This window comes from Perca fluviatilis, chromosome 1 (assembly GCF_010015445.1).
Source record: "Perca fluviatilis chromosome 1, GENO_Pfluv_1.0, whole genome shotgun sequence".
In the NCBI taxonomy this organism is placed as follows: domain Eukaryota; kingdom Metazoa; phylum Chordata; class Actinopteri; order Perciformes; family Percidae; genus Perca; species Perca fluviatilis.
In genome coordinates, this window is record NC_053112.1 from 2,414,430 (window position 1) to 2,431,674 (window position 17,245).

The 17,245-nt window shown below is 39.7% G+C and overlaps 1 protein-coding gene across 2 annotated transcripts in view; it reads right to left on the bottom strand.

The window, feature by feature from the left end:
• Nucleotides 1-17,019, bottom strand: part of LOC120566112 (receptor-interacting serine/threonine-protein kinase 3-like) — a 36,814-nt gene extending 19,795 nt beyond the window's left edge. Inside the window, exons 1-6 of one of the 2 annotated variants that reach the window (XM_039812381.1) lie at nt 16,957-17,019; nt 3,889-4,031; nt 3,636-3,804; nt 3,209-3,364; nt 1,267-1,415; nt 867-916 (exon numbers count right to left, since the gene is read on the bottom strand). In XM_039812381.1, coding sequence (XP_039668315.1) covers nt 867-916; nt 1,267-1,415; nt 3,209-3,364; nt 3,636-3,804; nt 3,889-4,025 — 661 coding nt within the window. In that variant the 5' untranslated portion in view covers nt 4,026-4,031; nt 16,957-17,019. Of the gene's footprint in view, nt 1-866; nt 917-1,266; nt 1,416-3,208; nt 3,365-3,635; nt 3,805-3,888; nt 4,554-16,956 lie in introns of those variants that run through there. The other variant, XM_039812388.1, reaches the window with a different exon arrangement.
• Between the last annotated feature and the right edge of the window lie 226 nt (nt 17,020-17,245).

The following is a 17,245-nucleotide window of genomic DNA, read 5'->3' on the forward strand; positions in this document are numbered from 1 at the left end:
GGTAGTGAAGGTCAGGGGCCTTGACAGACCAGACCCGGGCAGCAGAGGCTGGCTCTGGGGACGTGGAATGTCACCTCACTTGTGCGGGAGGTGGAGTGCTACCAGTTGGATCTAGTGGGGCTTACCTCTACGCACAGTCTCGGTTCTGGAACCATACTCCTGGATAGGGTTGGACTCTTTTCTTCTCCGGAGTTTCCCAGGGTGTGAGGCACCGGGCGGATGTAGGGATACAAGTCCCTGGCTGAGCACCGCTAAGTTGGAGTTCACCCCGGTGGACGAAAGGGTCGCCTCCCTACGCCTGTGGGTTGTGTCACCAATCCTGTCTGTAATGTTTATGGACAGGATTTTGAGGCGTAGTGTAGGGTAGGAAGGGGTTGCAGTTCGGTGGTCTGGGAATCTCATCGCTGCTCTTTGCAGATGATGTGGTCCTGATGGCATCATTGGCCTGTGACCTTCAGCACTCACAGGATCGGTTCACAGCCGAGTGTAAAGCGACTGGGATGAGGATCAGCACCTCTAAATCTGTGGCCATTGGTCTCAGCAGAGAAGGGAGGTGTTCCAGGCACGTCCAGCTAGGAGGAGGCCACGGGGAAGACCTATGGCTAGGTGGAGGGATTATATCTCCAACCTGGCCTGGGAAGACCTCGGAATCCCCCAGTCGGAGCTGGTTAATGGGGCTCGGGAAAGGGAAGATTTGGGGCCCCTGCTAGAGCTGCTGCCCCTGTGACGCAACCCCGGATAAGAGGACAAAGATGGATAGATTTTTAGAAAAGCTCCCGCAAAATCAGGCATTTTCGGCTGCAACGACCCAAAAAAAAAGGCAGCGAAATCCTGGAGGGACTGCTAAAGACACAACAGTCACTTACATTCATAAGGTTGTTTCCCTGTGACAATGGACCAAAGGAGTATCCCATAACTAAAAGACAGACAGAGAGAGTTTCATGTCAGGATTATTATCCATATCATAACAATCACACCTTGGTTGATTGCTGGCTAGGGTTTGTTGTCATATTTAAATTAATGCTCATGTGAGAATGAGGATATTCAATGACAATAAAGAAATCTGTGCATGAAGTCATATAAGTATCCCTCCTACCTGAAAATAATTCCCTCTCCTGTTAAAGGACTAAGCGACTGATATTTTGACTTAATGTCAATACTGAACATGTGTTAGCATGGCAGCTGGAATGATCCCGTGTCCAGTTATTAATTATTAAATGATAAATAAAACACTTTTATTCTAGTGCTGGTTCGATGCTCTTGTACCTGTAGATATCAAAGGCTCTGGTAGGTTTGTACGATGTGCTTTTTAAAGCCTCTGGTGGCATATAATGTATCGTCCCTCCTAGTGGTTCATCGTCCTTGGAAACCTGTGTGACGCTGCAGGAAATCCGGGCAAGGCCAAAATCTGTAAGCTGCAGAGAGAATTAGCAAAGAGAGGAAGGTTTTTTATTTGGTAACACTTTATTTGAAGGGGTCATGATCATGAAGGAGTCTTTATGCATTTTCATGACTGTTGTAATTAAATTTTGACACTTTTAATGCTAAGTTGGCATTGTTTGAAATGTTTGTGTGTAACTTGACATAACATAAACAACATAACCTGTCATACATATGTCATAGCAGGCCTCATTATCAAACTATATTTAAACTAGCTTTATGTGTTAACATTACATTAAACTGTCATTAAAGCTTTAGTGCGTAGCTTTTTGATATCAATGAACGTAAGTTACATTCAAGCCATTGCCAAATGAGATGCTAGAAAGCTAATTAAGACTATCAACTCAACAAAACTCTTTCTGTGGGTTGGTTTTTACATTGGCCGTCATGAGACTGTTAGGGTTAGACAAAGACCTTGACAAATGGGTAGTGCGGGTGAACTGGGAACGTCTGGAGGAGGCCCCTGTTTGAGAAGGTTGGGGGCATTGAACCCAAGTGGGCAATGTTCAAAGCTTCCATTGCTGAAGCTGTGGCGGGGAGCTTTGGTCTCAAGGTCTTAGGATTCTCAGATTGAAGAGAAACAATGCAGATTCCATCCTGGTGGTGGAACAATGGACCAGCTCTTCACTCTTGCAAGGATCCTGGAGGGGGCCTTGGAGTATGCCCATTAGGTCTACATGTGCTTTGTGGATTTGGAGAAGATGTATGACCAGGTCCCCTGGGCGATACTGTGGGATGTGCTGCAGGAGTATAGGGTGAAGGCTATTCAATCCATGAATATCCAAAGCGAGAGCTGTGTCCGGGGGGCTCAGTAGCAAGTCGACTCCAGGTGAGGGTTGGTCTCCATCAGGGTTGCGCCTTTTCACCAATCCTGTTTGTGATATTCATGGACAGGATATCGAGACGTAGTCGTGGTGGGGAGGGGTTGCAGTTCAGTGAGCTGGAGATTTCATTCCTTTTTTTTGCAGATAATGTGGTCCTGATGGCATTGCTCTGTGACCTTCAGCACTCACTGGATCTGCGCCCATGGAGCCAGATTGGGCACACAAGATTCTCAAACCCAGCGCATCAATTAGAGACACTTGATAGGTTAAATTGGGTGGTTGTTACTAACGCAAATAATCTGATTTAGCGTCAGGACTCTTGGCATCATTTTTTGACGCTCTGAGTCATTACCGATTTGGCATTAAATGTACGTAGAAATGTACGTTTAAGTGTCACGCGGGACAAAAACAGGACATGAACCCCGGTCTTCTATGTGAAAGTCCTGTGTTGTTTGACCCATCCACCCACCCCCCCCAACCTTTTTGGTTGGGTTTTTGGTCTTTAATACTATTCATTACCATTGTAGCTCTTCATACTATTACCGTAGAGTGTTGCGGTCGAGCTGCTGCTCTGCCTGCTGCGTCCCATAAAGACGCTTAAGGGTGATTTTGGCGTCGCTATCTGACCATGAGAACCACTGAACAAGCGTCCCTATCGTACAAGTTAGGAATGACAACGGGATGTTCTGGAACCAAAATCAGGAATCATAAGAAGTCATACTGTACAATGTGGAGTACCTGGAGTTTGGCTCTTGAAAAACAGTGAAAATATTTACTACCATATATTATCAAGTTGCAACATGGAAGGAAAACCCATGTTTGTATCTTTTGGGTTTACAATATGGGTTTTTCAGGCTCCATTTAGTCTCCAGAAAGGGTGCAAACTATTAATATAGTATAGAGTAAGCATGAGGCCTGGCCTCCGCTCAAAGCCTGGGACTCACCTTGGCATTTAGAGCGTCGTCCAGCAGCACGTTTTGGGGCTTCAGGTCCTGGTGGAGAACGGGACGGGGCAGACTGTGGAGGTAGTTTATACCCAGAGCCACTTGGTGAGCAAGTCTGAAGACCAGAGGCCAGGGTGGAGTTCCCCTCAATGCTTCCTACAAGATTGTTTCCAGAGTTACAGATCCACAAATAGTGGAGATAGTGAGCTACACATATAGCCTACACTACCAATCAAAGGTTTGGAATATGCTGTTATATTAATGTTCTTATTTTCTTTAATGATTACAATTTGAACATAAAACGGTATAACTCAGATAACAAATGTATTATATATTATTTATTTATTCTTTGCTTTTTTAATTGTATTTTAACTGTACTTTGCTACTCTAAGTAAAAGATATGAGTAGTTGTTCCACCCCTGGCTACCTGTAGGGAGGCCAATGAGCCTCTCTCCATGAGCTCCATGACCAGACCAAGTTGTTTTGACCTGCCAGAGGAGGGCGTTCGACCCTTGAAGATCCCTTGGACGGCCATAACATGCGGGCTGGTGACTTGACGCATCATCTTGATCTCACGCAGCAAAGACTTCTCGGTCCTGTGTGGTTGTTTTTGTTGGCATTATGAGTAATTCAAACAATGTTATGTAGTTATAAACAGGAAACCCTTTGTATGCACTTACCCCTCGCCCTGAAGAAGCAGTTTAATGGCCACATCAAAACCCCACTGATGATGCCTGGCTTTGTAGATTTGTCCAAAACCCCCAGAGCCAACCTCCTTCCAGTCCCTCAGGCTACAGTCTTCAACAAACTGTGCCATAGTTCACTGGAGGAACAAATTATTGGTATAATCAAACCCTGAGTCCAGTTTAGACTAGGGATGCACCGACACAGATGCCAGCATCGGGTATCCGATGCTGTGCGCATGTATTCGTACTTGTAGTCATAAAATTAGATTAGATACTACCACACCCGATACCACCTCATAGCAATATGACAATAACTTCTCTGTCAAGCAGATATAGGCAAAAGAAGAGGAGCAATGCCAGCAGTTTGGAGATTTTTGGCTGTAAAAAATTAACTATGCTCTTGCCCAATGCATGATTGCACTTGACGACCAGCCATTGTCAGTCATTAATAATACTGGGTTTCCACATCTTCTCAGTGTACTGGAGCCGAGAGATTCCCAGCCGTCACCACATCACAGAAACCGTGTTTCCAAAACTGCTTTGTGAAAAAACACATCAGCAGCCTGTAGCCCATAAACTTCACCACTGATATTTGGAGTATTATTGTGACTATAATTGCTACTGTTCATCACACCCCCAACCGGCACCGTCAGACAACCGCCTACCAAGAGCCTGGGTCTGTCCAAGGTTTCTTCTTAAAAGGAAGTTTTTCCTCGCCACTGTCGCACCAAATGCTTGCTCTTGGGGGAATTACTGGAATTGTTGGGTCTTTGTAAATTATAGAGTGCGGTCTAGACCTACTCTATCTGTAAAGTGTCTTGAGATAACTCTTGTTATGATTTGATACTATGAATAAAATTGAATTGAATTGAATTGAACCGTATCCTCAGACGTGAGTAAACAGGGGCTGGATACTGCTCTGTTTTTTAACTGATCCTACATTTTCAAAGTTAAGTGGGTTTCCTCCCTTTTATGAGGATGTTCTTAAGTCTTTGTGGGCCCTTTTTAACTGTAAATTGTGTGATAGGTCTAACTTTCCGCACTGGTTGTTGAAGGAGCTGATCAACGGGAGCAGACTGTATATCTGCAGCGGGGCGCCCGGGCTGCTGGCAGCCCTAAACCGATCCGGTACTCTAAGCCTGCAGCAGCTGGTGGAGGCAGCAGTGCCTGGACTATCGGGGTCGGGGCTCTGGGCTCTCTCCTGGGCATGAGATCCATCCAGGTCGCACAAAGACTCCTACAACTATGGAACAAAAGCTGAGTGGGAGAGAGAGAAGAGTCCTCATGGCCAGACCCCACAGACCTGAGCCCAGAGTCTGGAGAGGAGGCCGGCCCCTTGCTAGCTGTCAGTAACCAGGGCAAACTTACCCTGCACGGAGTAGATAAATTGACGTTTTACCAGAACTGTGTGAAAGCTATACACCCCCCACTGTCTGGAATGACAAGCTGGGGGGGTGGGAACAGCCCCGTCCCCAGTGGAGGGTTTTATACAAGCCTCCCCTCAAAGTCCCGGCTGGCGTTCAGCCCCCCAGAGTACCAGCTGGCATGCAGCCTCCCTGATCCCTGGCTCACGTCCAGCTTCCCTGAACCCAAGCTGGCGTCCAGCCTTCCTGAACCCGAGCTGGTGTCCAGCCGCCCTGAATCCCAGCTGACGCATAGACATCCGGAGCTTTCTATGAACACTCCCCCAGAGACTTTGCCCTTCTCCGGCGCCCCAGAGACTTTGCCCTTCCCTGGTGCCCCAGAGACTTTGCCCTTCTCCGCCAGAGACTCCGGCCACCAGAGGGGTTTTGCTTTCACAGAGAATCCTCCACGGCCTGTTCGGTCGCCAGAGGGGTTCCATCCGCGCTGTCCGCAGCCCTGCTGGCCGAAGCATTTGAGTGCTCACGGTCCCCAGTTTCCGAGTGTCCACGGTCCCCAGTTCCCAGGTGCCCACGGTCCCCAGTTCCCAAGTGCCCACGGTCCCCAGTTCCCAAGTGCCCACTGTCCCCAGTTCCTGAGTGCCTCAGTTTTCACCCCATTGACTCTCTGCCTCCCCTGGACCCTCTCCGCCCTCCTTGGGCCGTTTTGTTTTCATGGACATTTTTCTGACTTTTTGGGTTGTACCTCCCACAGCCCCCCTCCACCCTCCCTGGGTTGACTTTTGTTAGGACTTGTTTTGAACGTCTGGGATCCGTCACTTGAGGAGGGGGTACTGTTGTGGTTGTGGATATTTCTGTTGGGGTTGTTTTTACAGTACAGGCCAAAAGTTTGGACACACCTTCTCATTCAATGCGTTTCCTTTATTTTCATGACTATTAACATTGTAGATTCTCACTGAAGGCATCAAAACAATGAATGAACACATATGGAATTATGTACTTAACAAAAAAGTGTGAAATAACTGAAAACATGTCTTATATTTTAGATTCTTCAAAGTAGCCACCCTTTGCTTTTTTATGAATAAGGGGAAAAAATCTACTAATTAACCCTGACAAAGCACACCTGTGAAGTGAAAACCATTTCAGATGACTACCTCATGAAGCTCATTGAGAGAACACCAAGGGTTTGCAGAGTTATCAAAAAAAGCAAAGGGTGGCTACTTTGAAGAATCTAAAATATAAGACATGTTTTCAGGTATTTCACACTTTTTTGTTAAGTACATAATTCCATATGTGTTCATTCATAGTTTTGATGCCTTCAGTGAGAATCTACAAGGTAAATAGTCATGAAAATAAAGAAACACATTGAATGAGAAGGTGTGTCCAAACTTTTGGCCTGTACTATATTTCTGGTGCCTGTTTGTATAGTTCTGTTGCTGTTTCCTGTTTTCTATATTGATTGATGTTATTGTCTTTCTGTTTCCTGTATTTCTCTATTGGTTGTTTATGGTTCTGTACTGTGGTTTTTGTTTCCTGTTTGTGGTGTATGCTTCTATGATGAGTGGGTAGGTTTCTGTTTCCTGTTTTATTTTGGTAGTCTGGTTTTCTGTCTTGTCTTGTCTAGTTTTACTTCTTGTGTTTTCCCACCTGTCTGATTGTTCTGCCCCGCCCTGATGTGTTTCAATTGCTGTATCACCTGTCCCTTGTCTGCTTGTTACCTTGTGTATTTAGCCTCTGTGTTCCCTTTGTCTTGTGTCAGATCATTTTGTGTTTGCTCCTGTCGTGTCTCCCCGTGTCAGTTCGAGTCAGTTTCTGCACTGTAAAAATTTTACTGTAAAATTTACAGTAACTTACTGGCAACAATTAGCCAGTAAGTTACTGTGAATACTTTTTACAGTAAGGGTACTGTACTTCCATTTACAGTATTTTATGTATAAACTGTGAAATCAAAAACAATTAAATACTGTGATTTTAGTTGTATTTACAGTAACTTACTGGCTAATTGTTGCCAGTAAGTTACTGTGAATATGTTTTACAGTAAGGGTACTGTACTTCCATTTACAGTATTTTGTGTATTAACTGTAAAATAAAAAACAAACACTGATTTTTGTTGTATTTACAGTACTGTTTTACTGTAGAAGAAAAATAAATACTGTGATTTCAATTGCATTTACATACAAAAAAAACAGTTAAGCATTGTTTTTTATGTATTGTATGCAATACAGTACTAAACAGTAGATAAGTGTTAATCACTGTAAATTCAGTTTCTCACTGTACAATTTAAATACTGTATCACTGTAATTTAAAATTAGCCATCATTGAAAGAATCACCCATATTCTAAAACATTGCAATCAACTGCAGACAATAAGAAAATTGTTAACAGTTAGGCTATTTATTTAAAAACATTTAGTGAACAGGAATGACAAACAGGTACAACATAAAGGGATAATGGACACTGGACAACATGCCATTATACCATCCAAAGTTAACGCATGTTCTCTCCGTTTGTAATGCAGCCACAATGCCCAGCAGAGCGTGTTAACTTTGGATAGTCTAATGGTGTGAAGTCTGTTATCCTGCTTATTCTACTGTTGCTAAATTTAATTTACGACTGAAGAAAATTTTACAAAACGAGGCTATTTCATTACAAGTTTTGTAAAGTTATAAAGACAGCAAACTGTTACTAGTTCATTCACTAGTTCAGCATGACTGGTTGCTATGACGCAACAATAATACAAATTGAAACAATACGGCAAAGAAATTGAACTACTTTAAAGCCGTGCAAATAACAGATTATTACCACATTCTAAAGAGCAATAAATAACACTATGGCAATATTAAAATAAAATAAAACATTCAACAATAAAAAAATTTAATATTTAACATTTCATGAACATTTAAAAACGGAAAGGAAAATAAACTTCCCCTGCCACTTGTCAAAGATCTATGGCCTCTTGCATGCTCTGACCTTGGAAACCTAGAATCCTAGTTGGAGCCCTGAAATCAAAGAAGAAAACACATTAGATTGTATGAATGGTTTCGAAAACGGTAAAACTCAACTGTTCAACTCTGGGACAGTAGTAAAATGAGCCTATTTCCAAAAAATGTGGAGTGTTCTTTTAACAAGTACAACTTTTTATTTAAATAATGTAGGCTACTAGTAAATGGTGAAATTAACATTTAGAAAGATTAATAAATGCTGTAGAAGTGCAGTTTATTAATAGTTAATGTTAACTAATGTAGTTAACTAGAGTTTAATAAATGGAACCATATTGTAAAGTTTTACCAATTTGTTATGCACCGATTCAGACGTCTCGTGAGTTCAGTGTTGGACAGAGCAGTTGTTTTAACCATTCATTAAATGTAATCAGTTCAAAGGAGTCATTTGAGTATCGAACACGTCATTGGCGGACTACGGCATGCGTTTTATTATCCCGGGAGTTTAGGACATTGCACAAGATTTTTGTCAACACAGGAAACATTTCATCACTGGATAGTTTGTTTTTTTAAAGTGTTTTTATTTCAGCTGATTCGGGACAATTTTCAGAGTACATAAGGCAACGTTTTTTTTAGCACAATTCACACCCAGCGGTAATTCAACGGGAAAAAAAAAAACTCTGAATGCTTGACATGAACTTTGGTCTTCCGATCTTTTACCATTGTGTCAATTCTCAATTGATTTTGATTAATATGCCTGAGTGAGCGACAGAGAGCAAGACAGTTTGAAGACGATGAGAGTGTAACGCAGACGGGCGCTCTCTCTCTGCTTCGTTCTATCAGTACACGCGTCCTGTCACAAGCGCAGCAGTCATCTACATCACACCATTCAAATGGCTTTAGTGGGACAAAAATTTGCTTTGGCGGCTGAGAGAAATGGAGGAGAGAGTTATTCATTTCCTTTTAACACCATTTAAAAAATGAATAATGAAATGCAATGTGGCAGGCGCCGGTGTTGATTTGTGTGCGCACCGCCACAAATTAGTATGTGTGGGAAACACAGATTTTCAAGTTTTACGGCTTTAATAGGGCTGGGCAAAAAAAATTTGATTTTTCGATTAATTGTTTTTTTTTAAAGTGGTCGATTCAAAATATATATTTTTTCTATATTCAGGGCTCTAATTTTGGCGTGGTATTTCACACATCATTTTAATCATTCACGCTGGTCTCCCACTTACAGTACAGGCCAAAAGTTTGGACACACCTTCTCATTCAATGCTTTTCCTTTTTATTTTCATGACTATTTCATGACATGAGATTCTCACTGAAAACATCAAAACTATGAATGAACACATGTGGAATTATGTACTTAACAAAAAAGTGTGAAATAACTGAAAACATGTCTTATATTTTAGATTCTTCAAAGTAGCCACCCTTTGCTTTTTTATTAATAAGGGAAAAACTTCCACTAATTAACCCTGACAAGGCACACCTGTGAAGGTAAAACCATTTCAGGTGACTACCTCATGAAGCTCATTGAGAGAACACCAAGGGTTTGCAGAGTTATCAAAAAAAGCAAAGGGTGGCTACTTTGAAGAATCTAAAATATAAGACATGTTTTCAGTTATTTCACACTTTTTTGTTAAGTACATAATTCCATGTGTTCATTCATAGTTTTGATGCCTTCAGTGAGAATCTACAATGTAAATAGTCATGAAAATAAAAAGGAATCACATTGAATGAGAAGGTGTGTCCAAACTTTTGGCCTGTACTGTATAATGCAGTAAATTCCTGCAAACATTGATTCACTTTAGCCTGTAGGTTGAGTATATTAATCCACACAGATTCTAAAACCAAATCAGTCATTTTAAAATGTTCTCCGAGACACAATATCACAAACAGTGTGTAGCGGTGCTGGGTCTTCTCTTTCTCTCTGCACAAGGCAAGCGCTGAGGAGGCGATATACACTCTCGCGTTTCTTAAAGTGAACGTAGTCATATATGTCTGTCATTAATTTTGTTTTTGAAACAACAAAAGACAGCTTCAATTGTTAGGAATCAGAATTTATAGCCTAATATTTAATTTAGTCAGGACTAATAGACATCCAGTGTTATTTTACATTTAATCACTTTATTCAGTTTCTGTAGTATTTATGAATACTAGTGTTAGACCAACCCAAACACTTTTATCTTTATTTGTATCTTTATTCTATTGTAATTATTTATGCTACCTTTTTCAATTTAATTCAAAGATTGAGATTCAAGCTTCCATGTGTTACATAAACTCTTAACAAAATTACCCGCTGCCTTGGAAACATCATCTCATGAGCATATTTTTATGCTATTAAATAGCTCTTTTATTATTAGCTAAACGTCCCGGGTTAGCATTAGTAGCCTATACTGCATTTGACGTGATACAGATTTCGATAAGTTGTACTCTCCTTTAACAAACTTTCAGATGCTCATTCATGTTTATCTACGATACGATACGATACGATACAACTTTATTGTCAGCCAAAGGCTGAAATTCTTTAGTACATCCCTGGGTAGCTTCGTTCAAAAACATCCAAACATACATAAGATTAATACCACCAACAAACATACATGAGACATTACCACAAATGACAAACTCCAAAAGGAAACAAAGAAAACATATGTAACAACAGTACATGACATAAACATACACACGGACAGAGTCTTGGAGATGTATATCCCTGCAATAAATATTGCACTGGGTTTAATGTAGCTGGTTTAACAATAGGATAGATTGATGTATGAAGGAGTTTTTAAGTCTAATACGATTAAAAGAATGAACTCTAAAGCGTCTGTTTGAAGGCAGAAGCTGATATTCACTGTGCCAGACATGTAAAGGGTCATTTGAAATATTTCTGGCTAGTCTAAGCATACTATTATTGTGAGCCTCCTGAAAGGAGTACACTGCAGGTAGTCCTGTAATCTTTGCGCCAAATTTTAATCTGATTAAATAGCTTTGTTTTATTTTTTAACTGAGAGGCTACTTAGCCAAGCGTACTACAGTAAAGCATCATACTGCGAATTACTGATGTGAAAAACAGAGATATATTTGACTGCTAGCCCAAAGAATCTCAATCTACGAAGAAAATAAACCCGCTGTTGTATTTTTTTGCAGATGAAATCTATATGAGAGGTCCATGAGAGATTGTCGTCTATCATGACACCCAAATATTTATAGACCGAGACTTGACTAATTTCTGAATTATGAATCTTCACTAGAGGGCAGTTATCTGCGCTGTAACTGCTATTATGAAGGTGGAAGAGAAGATCGTAATGCCCGCGCCGCTGTTGCTTATCTATTCTTGAGCTGCGCCAGAGCGATCTCACGCCACAGCACCAAAACGGTACTTATGTTTTAAGAAAATGGACGTAAATTGAAATCTGGGACCGTTTCATATGAATAGTAACAAAACACAAAGATTATGGCGAGTTATTGGATGGGAAGCGTGCTACAATGTTCCATTCATTCATCAACTGAAAACAGGATGACTAATCGATTCTTGGGATTTAAGAATCAATATCGATTTTCTAAAAATGAGAATCGATTAAAATAAAAAAAATCTATATTTTTTTACCCAGCCCTAATAAATAAGGTAACAGTTTGTTTTACTTGCATACAGACCCTTTCCAAAAAATTAGAATATCATGGAATAGTTAATTTATTTCAGGAATTCTACTTAAAATGTGAAACTAATATATATATAGACTCATTGCTTGCAAAGTGAGATATGTCAAGCCTTTATTTGTTATAATTTTGATGATTATGGCTTACAGCTTGTAAAAACCACAATCTAAATTTCTGAAAATTAGAACATTACATGAAATCACAGTAGTTACACAGTAATCCCATGGTCATTGAACCAGGTTTTGGTTCTTTTGGCAGTGTGGGCAGGTGCCAAGTCCTGCTGGAAAATGAACTCAGGATCTCCATAAAGCTTGTTTGGTGAAGAAAGCATGAAGTGCTCTAAATGTCCTGGAAGACTGCTGCGTTGACTCTGGACTTAATAGAGCACAGTCCAGAGTCAACGCAGCCGTCTACCAGGACATTTAGAGCACTTCATGCTTCCTTCAGCAGAAAAGCTTTATGGAGATGCTTTATGAAGATGATTTTCCAGCAGGATTTTCACCTGCCCACATTGCCAAAATAACTAAAATAAACTAAAACCTGGTTCAATGACCGGTGTAACTACTGTGTTATTTCTATGTAATATTCTAATTTTCTGACATTTAGATTTTTGTGTCAAAACATTTAAGCATAATAATCAAAAATAATAAAAAAAAGGCTTGCAATATTTACTTTGCAAGCAATACAATATAATATATTAGTTTTCACAATTTCCTAATTATGGAAAGGGTCTATTTACTCAATCAAGAGCATTCAACTAGTCTCTCTCTCTCTTGTCAGTTAATGTTGATAAGCTACATTATGTCTTGTTTGACTTTCTTTGCCATTTACATCTGAGTGAACTACAAACTTTACAATGACGTCTGGTTAAAGGGATGCACTCGACCAGCTCACGCGTCTGTCCTGCTGCACGCTCAATCCACAGCGCATTTTTCTCTTATCAGCTCAGGCACCAAAGCAAAGTTGTTACTATATTTCGGTTTAATATTCCACTAGTAAGACAGATTTACTTCATAGACTGCCTTTTTTATCCCCATTATACCCTCTATTGTCAGTGTTTCTTTTTCTAAACACAAACACTGTTTACACGCCTGGTATCAGAGTAAAAAAAATATTTTTACAAGTACGAGTACATTGAGCTCAGTATTCGGCCCAATATCGATACCGGTGCATCCCTAATAATTATTATTATCAAATTATGATTAATTATATTATACCCACATATACCTATATTATTTATTACATTATAATTATTATTAAAGCTATTATCAGAACCTCACCTGTTTCTAGCCAGTTAGCAAATAGAACTCTGTGAAGTCCCTGATGAAGGAGATTACATGGGGGTTCATGTATAAAGTCTTCCGCTTCACCACTCTCCCAGTCGTCTTGCTCATCTGCTCCTTGGCAGTGCACTTGTTGGAGTCAGGATTAATCCTGACTGAAAACCTATGAAGATGAGTATAGGAGTTAGGGGATGGGACAATATGTACATATTAATGAATAACTGTAAGAGCAGTGAGCATTGTAGAATCATACATAAAGGCCTGCTGACAGAAGTATTTCACATCTCAACAGGAGTTAGTCAAGGCTGTCTACTTTCTCGATTACCATTCCTCTTAGAAGGTAGACTAGATCATGCGGCCGACTAGGTCATGCGGCAAGCCACTGACAACAGGCGCAATGGGATCCAATGGACCCCATTTACAGTTGTTACTGGACAACCTAGACTTTGCAGATTATATCACATTACTGCCCCAAAACCACCACCAAATGCAAGAGAAACTGAGAGAGGTAGAACAGAAGGCAGCTGAGACAGGTCTCCACATTAGCACAACAGCCAAAGTGCAAACAGAAAGACACTGGCCAGCTTGATGGTTAACCACCAACCACTAAAGGAAGTCAACTCCATGTAGGTAGCAAGTGATGGTGGATCAAAAAGGGATGTAAAGAGGAGAATAGGCAAGGCAAGAGCTGCATTTGGCATGATGGGGCCCAAATGAAGAGCACGTAACATCACACTCAAGACCAAACTACAGCAATTCGACTCAAGCATTAATACCATACCCCTTTAAAGATCTGAGATGTGGAAAACAACAAAGAACCTCCTGAACAAGCTACAATTCTTCAACCACTGCCTAAAATGTATTCTTAACATCAGATTGACTGAAAAAAAAAAGAAGAATGGATGGATTGGGTGAACTAATCCTTTATGCAGCAGTAACTGGTTTGGTGATAGAAAAACAATGAGTGATACAGGCATAGCAAGCAATCTGAAATAGCAATCATGACATAGCTAGGTGGCTACAAAAGATGAGACAGTACTCCACATAACTTAAGTTTTTGAAGTGACTGCTGTTCCTGACTGGTGACGAGGCAGAGAATGACACGACACAAACTGCATTCACAAGTGTTTTCCAGAAACTTTGCTTTGCATGTGCCCTATACATTCAAAGCATTCGTTAACATTGAATGTGAAACTTACCGAGCATGATGATGGGAGAGACAGCTGGGCCTCTGCGTCTGCGGGAGTGGTAGTCTCCTATGCCAGCAAAGATAAGAGTTACTTGAAACAAGGTGGTATATTATCTCTAGGTAAAAAAAGCTTTTTGAAATTTGATAAGGAAGCAATTAGCCTTTTTTTGTTTTTGCTCCTAGTAGTGACGGTAAAGTTACTTACTGGTTTTCTGCAAGTCCCAAGCAGTTGGTGAAGGATCCGCGATTCCAAAATGGAAACTCCGCCAGACGCAACGGGTGAAAAAAAAAATAATAAATCTTCTCCTGTCTAACGTTAGCTGCTACCGGTAACTAACGTAACTGTTACCTGTAGCATTAAGTTAAATTTAAAGGCTGTGAAAACGTCTTCGTCGGGGCTGAATTCCCTGAATTCCTCTCAGGCAAAAAAGTGAAAGATATCAACAACGAGCGAAAACAAAATAAATACAACAAGACAAAAGCCGTGTATAAAGAAACGTACATTTGAGTATTAACGAGCTTTTCTGTCACTGACGACGAGTCAGAAATTCAAATGATGCTTCTTTCGCTTTTTTCCCCACAGATTCTAGACTGGGTAAAAACCCCGCCCACTCTGTCGGCGTTTTTATGATTTTGCCCTGCAGCTCAGAAACAGCTCAGGAAACTTGCATGTTTATCTCTCCTGCTTCCGAAGAAAAAGGATATAACACTGATTTTTTTAAATAAAAATCCCATCGATACGTATGTATGAGTTAACCAGACAGCCTCAATTTTGGCAAGTAATGCACATGACATAGCCTACCCAAATTAAAATGGAACTGCTCATAAGTCATTCTGAATAGACACATAACCAACATATTTAGAATGCTTGAGAGTTTTGGCTCAAGTCCAAAACTCAAAATTAATCAGATGTTATTAATATTGAGATATATAAGCTCAAAAATTAAAACAACAAATATTAAGAATATATTTATTAAATGTATAAAAATATTAATATTTTAATATTAATATACATAATTATGTGAATGTACTATTGCAACTTATAACCAAAGGTCATGCTTCATTTAAAATCTGAGGATGATATCTCAAAAAAATGATGTGTTTATGAAGCATATATTTTTAGACCATGTCAGGGGAGGCTTTGGAAAGTTTAAGATAAGGCTTATCAAATATTTTCATTTCCTGTTAACACCCATTTACACCCAAATGCCCATTTACAGTCACAAAACAAACAAACAAACAAAAAATATTCTTGGAATCTTATGCGAATTCTTAAAAATATGGAATAGAAAGCTCCAGGTGCATCAGAGTACAAGTACATGAAACATTTTAATTTATTAATATTACACTTTTACTTAAAGCTCACCATCGAGTATTTATATCATATTCCGGTAATGAAACAATAATCTGGGGCCGTCCATGTAAAAGGGGTACAAAGAAAGATATGATAAAAAAAATTACAGTAATTAACTTTACTATTTACAGTAGTATAGTGGCTAATTGTGATTTTTTTACAGTAATGCTTTGACTACTGTGATGTCAACTATAATGCAACGACTACTGTGATTTTTTAGGCCTTACTGTAAACTTTACAATATTCTACTGTAAAAATGTTATACAGTAATGTTACTGGGAAATCTACAGTAAATAACTGTAGATTTCACAGCCATTTTTTACAGTGTGTGCTTCCTGTATTTCACTGTTTTTTGTACTTCCTTTGTTTATTGGGATTCCTTGTTATTTTCATCTACATTCTGGAATTAGTTTTTGCCTGCTGTAGCTCTCAGGACTCCCTTGGTTGATGTGTATTTTGTTTTTTGGTCAAATAAATCCTCAATTCAAACTTTCTCCTGCCTGTCTGCCTGCTCTCTGCGATTGGGTCCTCCTGCATTGTAACACACAGAGTTCTTCTCTCTTTTAACATTGGTTTTTAGTCTTTTTAGTGTAGCTTTTACTGAGAGAGTTTTTATTATGGGAGCTGCATACAAAAAGGCACAAAAATAAGTGGCAGCTCCTAAATTATCTTTCAGGTGAAGCCAAAATGGCAATATATATAAGCAGAATGAACAGGGTGGAGAACAGAGCGGGGCGGGAGGCCAAAGCAGTCTGAGTTCAGGTTTTATAATCACGTTGGAGACATTAATGCTTTTAAACAGCGTTGGTGTTTTAATGATGTTGTTTGTTCTGTTGTTGATGAAAAGTTGTTTTTATAGATGATATTGTTTTTTAAAACATACTGAGATTTTAATACATCAGCACTTTATTTCATTGTGAAATTGTACAAATTTTAAATATGTAAATAGTGTTTTTGTAAAAATCAAAAAAATCTCTCTCTCTCTTTCTCTCTCTATCTCCCTCTCTCTGTAGAGCAATAAGTAAGTAAATATTACCCAGTACTGAGAGTATTGTAGTAGTTTAGTACTAGAGTATTGTAAGAATAGTAACATTTAAATGTAAAACTGAAATGTATTTATCTAATGGTCTAATGGTGAGTACAGTTTATCTAAACTGTACTCTGTTTAAGTTTGTCTGTTCAATTGGACCAGTTAGAATACAGTAAAGAGTGAAGCATGACTCCAACCTCAGGTCTCTACAAAGTTATCTACATAATGATAAAAAAATAAAAACTCTCACCTGAAGATTTGGAGAATAATAAAATATGTCGACAACATCAAAGTCTGCTGTCTCTGCAGAAGTGAAGAATAAGGAAAACAGTCAGGCTGCTATGTCTCTGTAAGTCTCTAACAGGAAGTATAATTGTGGTTAGTCTTTTTCATGTCAGTTCCTGTAAATACCCAACCAACATAGCACACTCATCAACACCACTGCATATGCTGTTTGTTTGTTGGGTTTATCTTTTGACTTGCAACAGTTGTTTTCATTCCAATAACGCACTAAATTCTGCAGAATCCTCTGGGTCCAG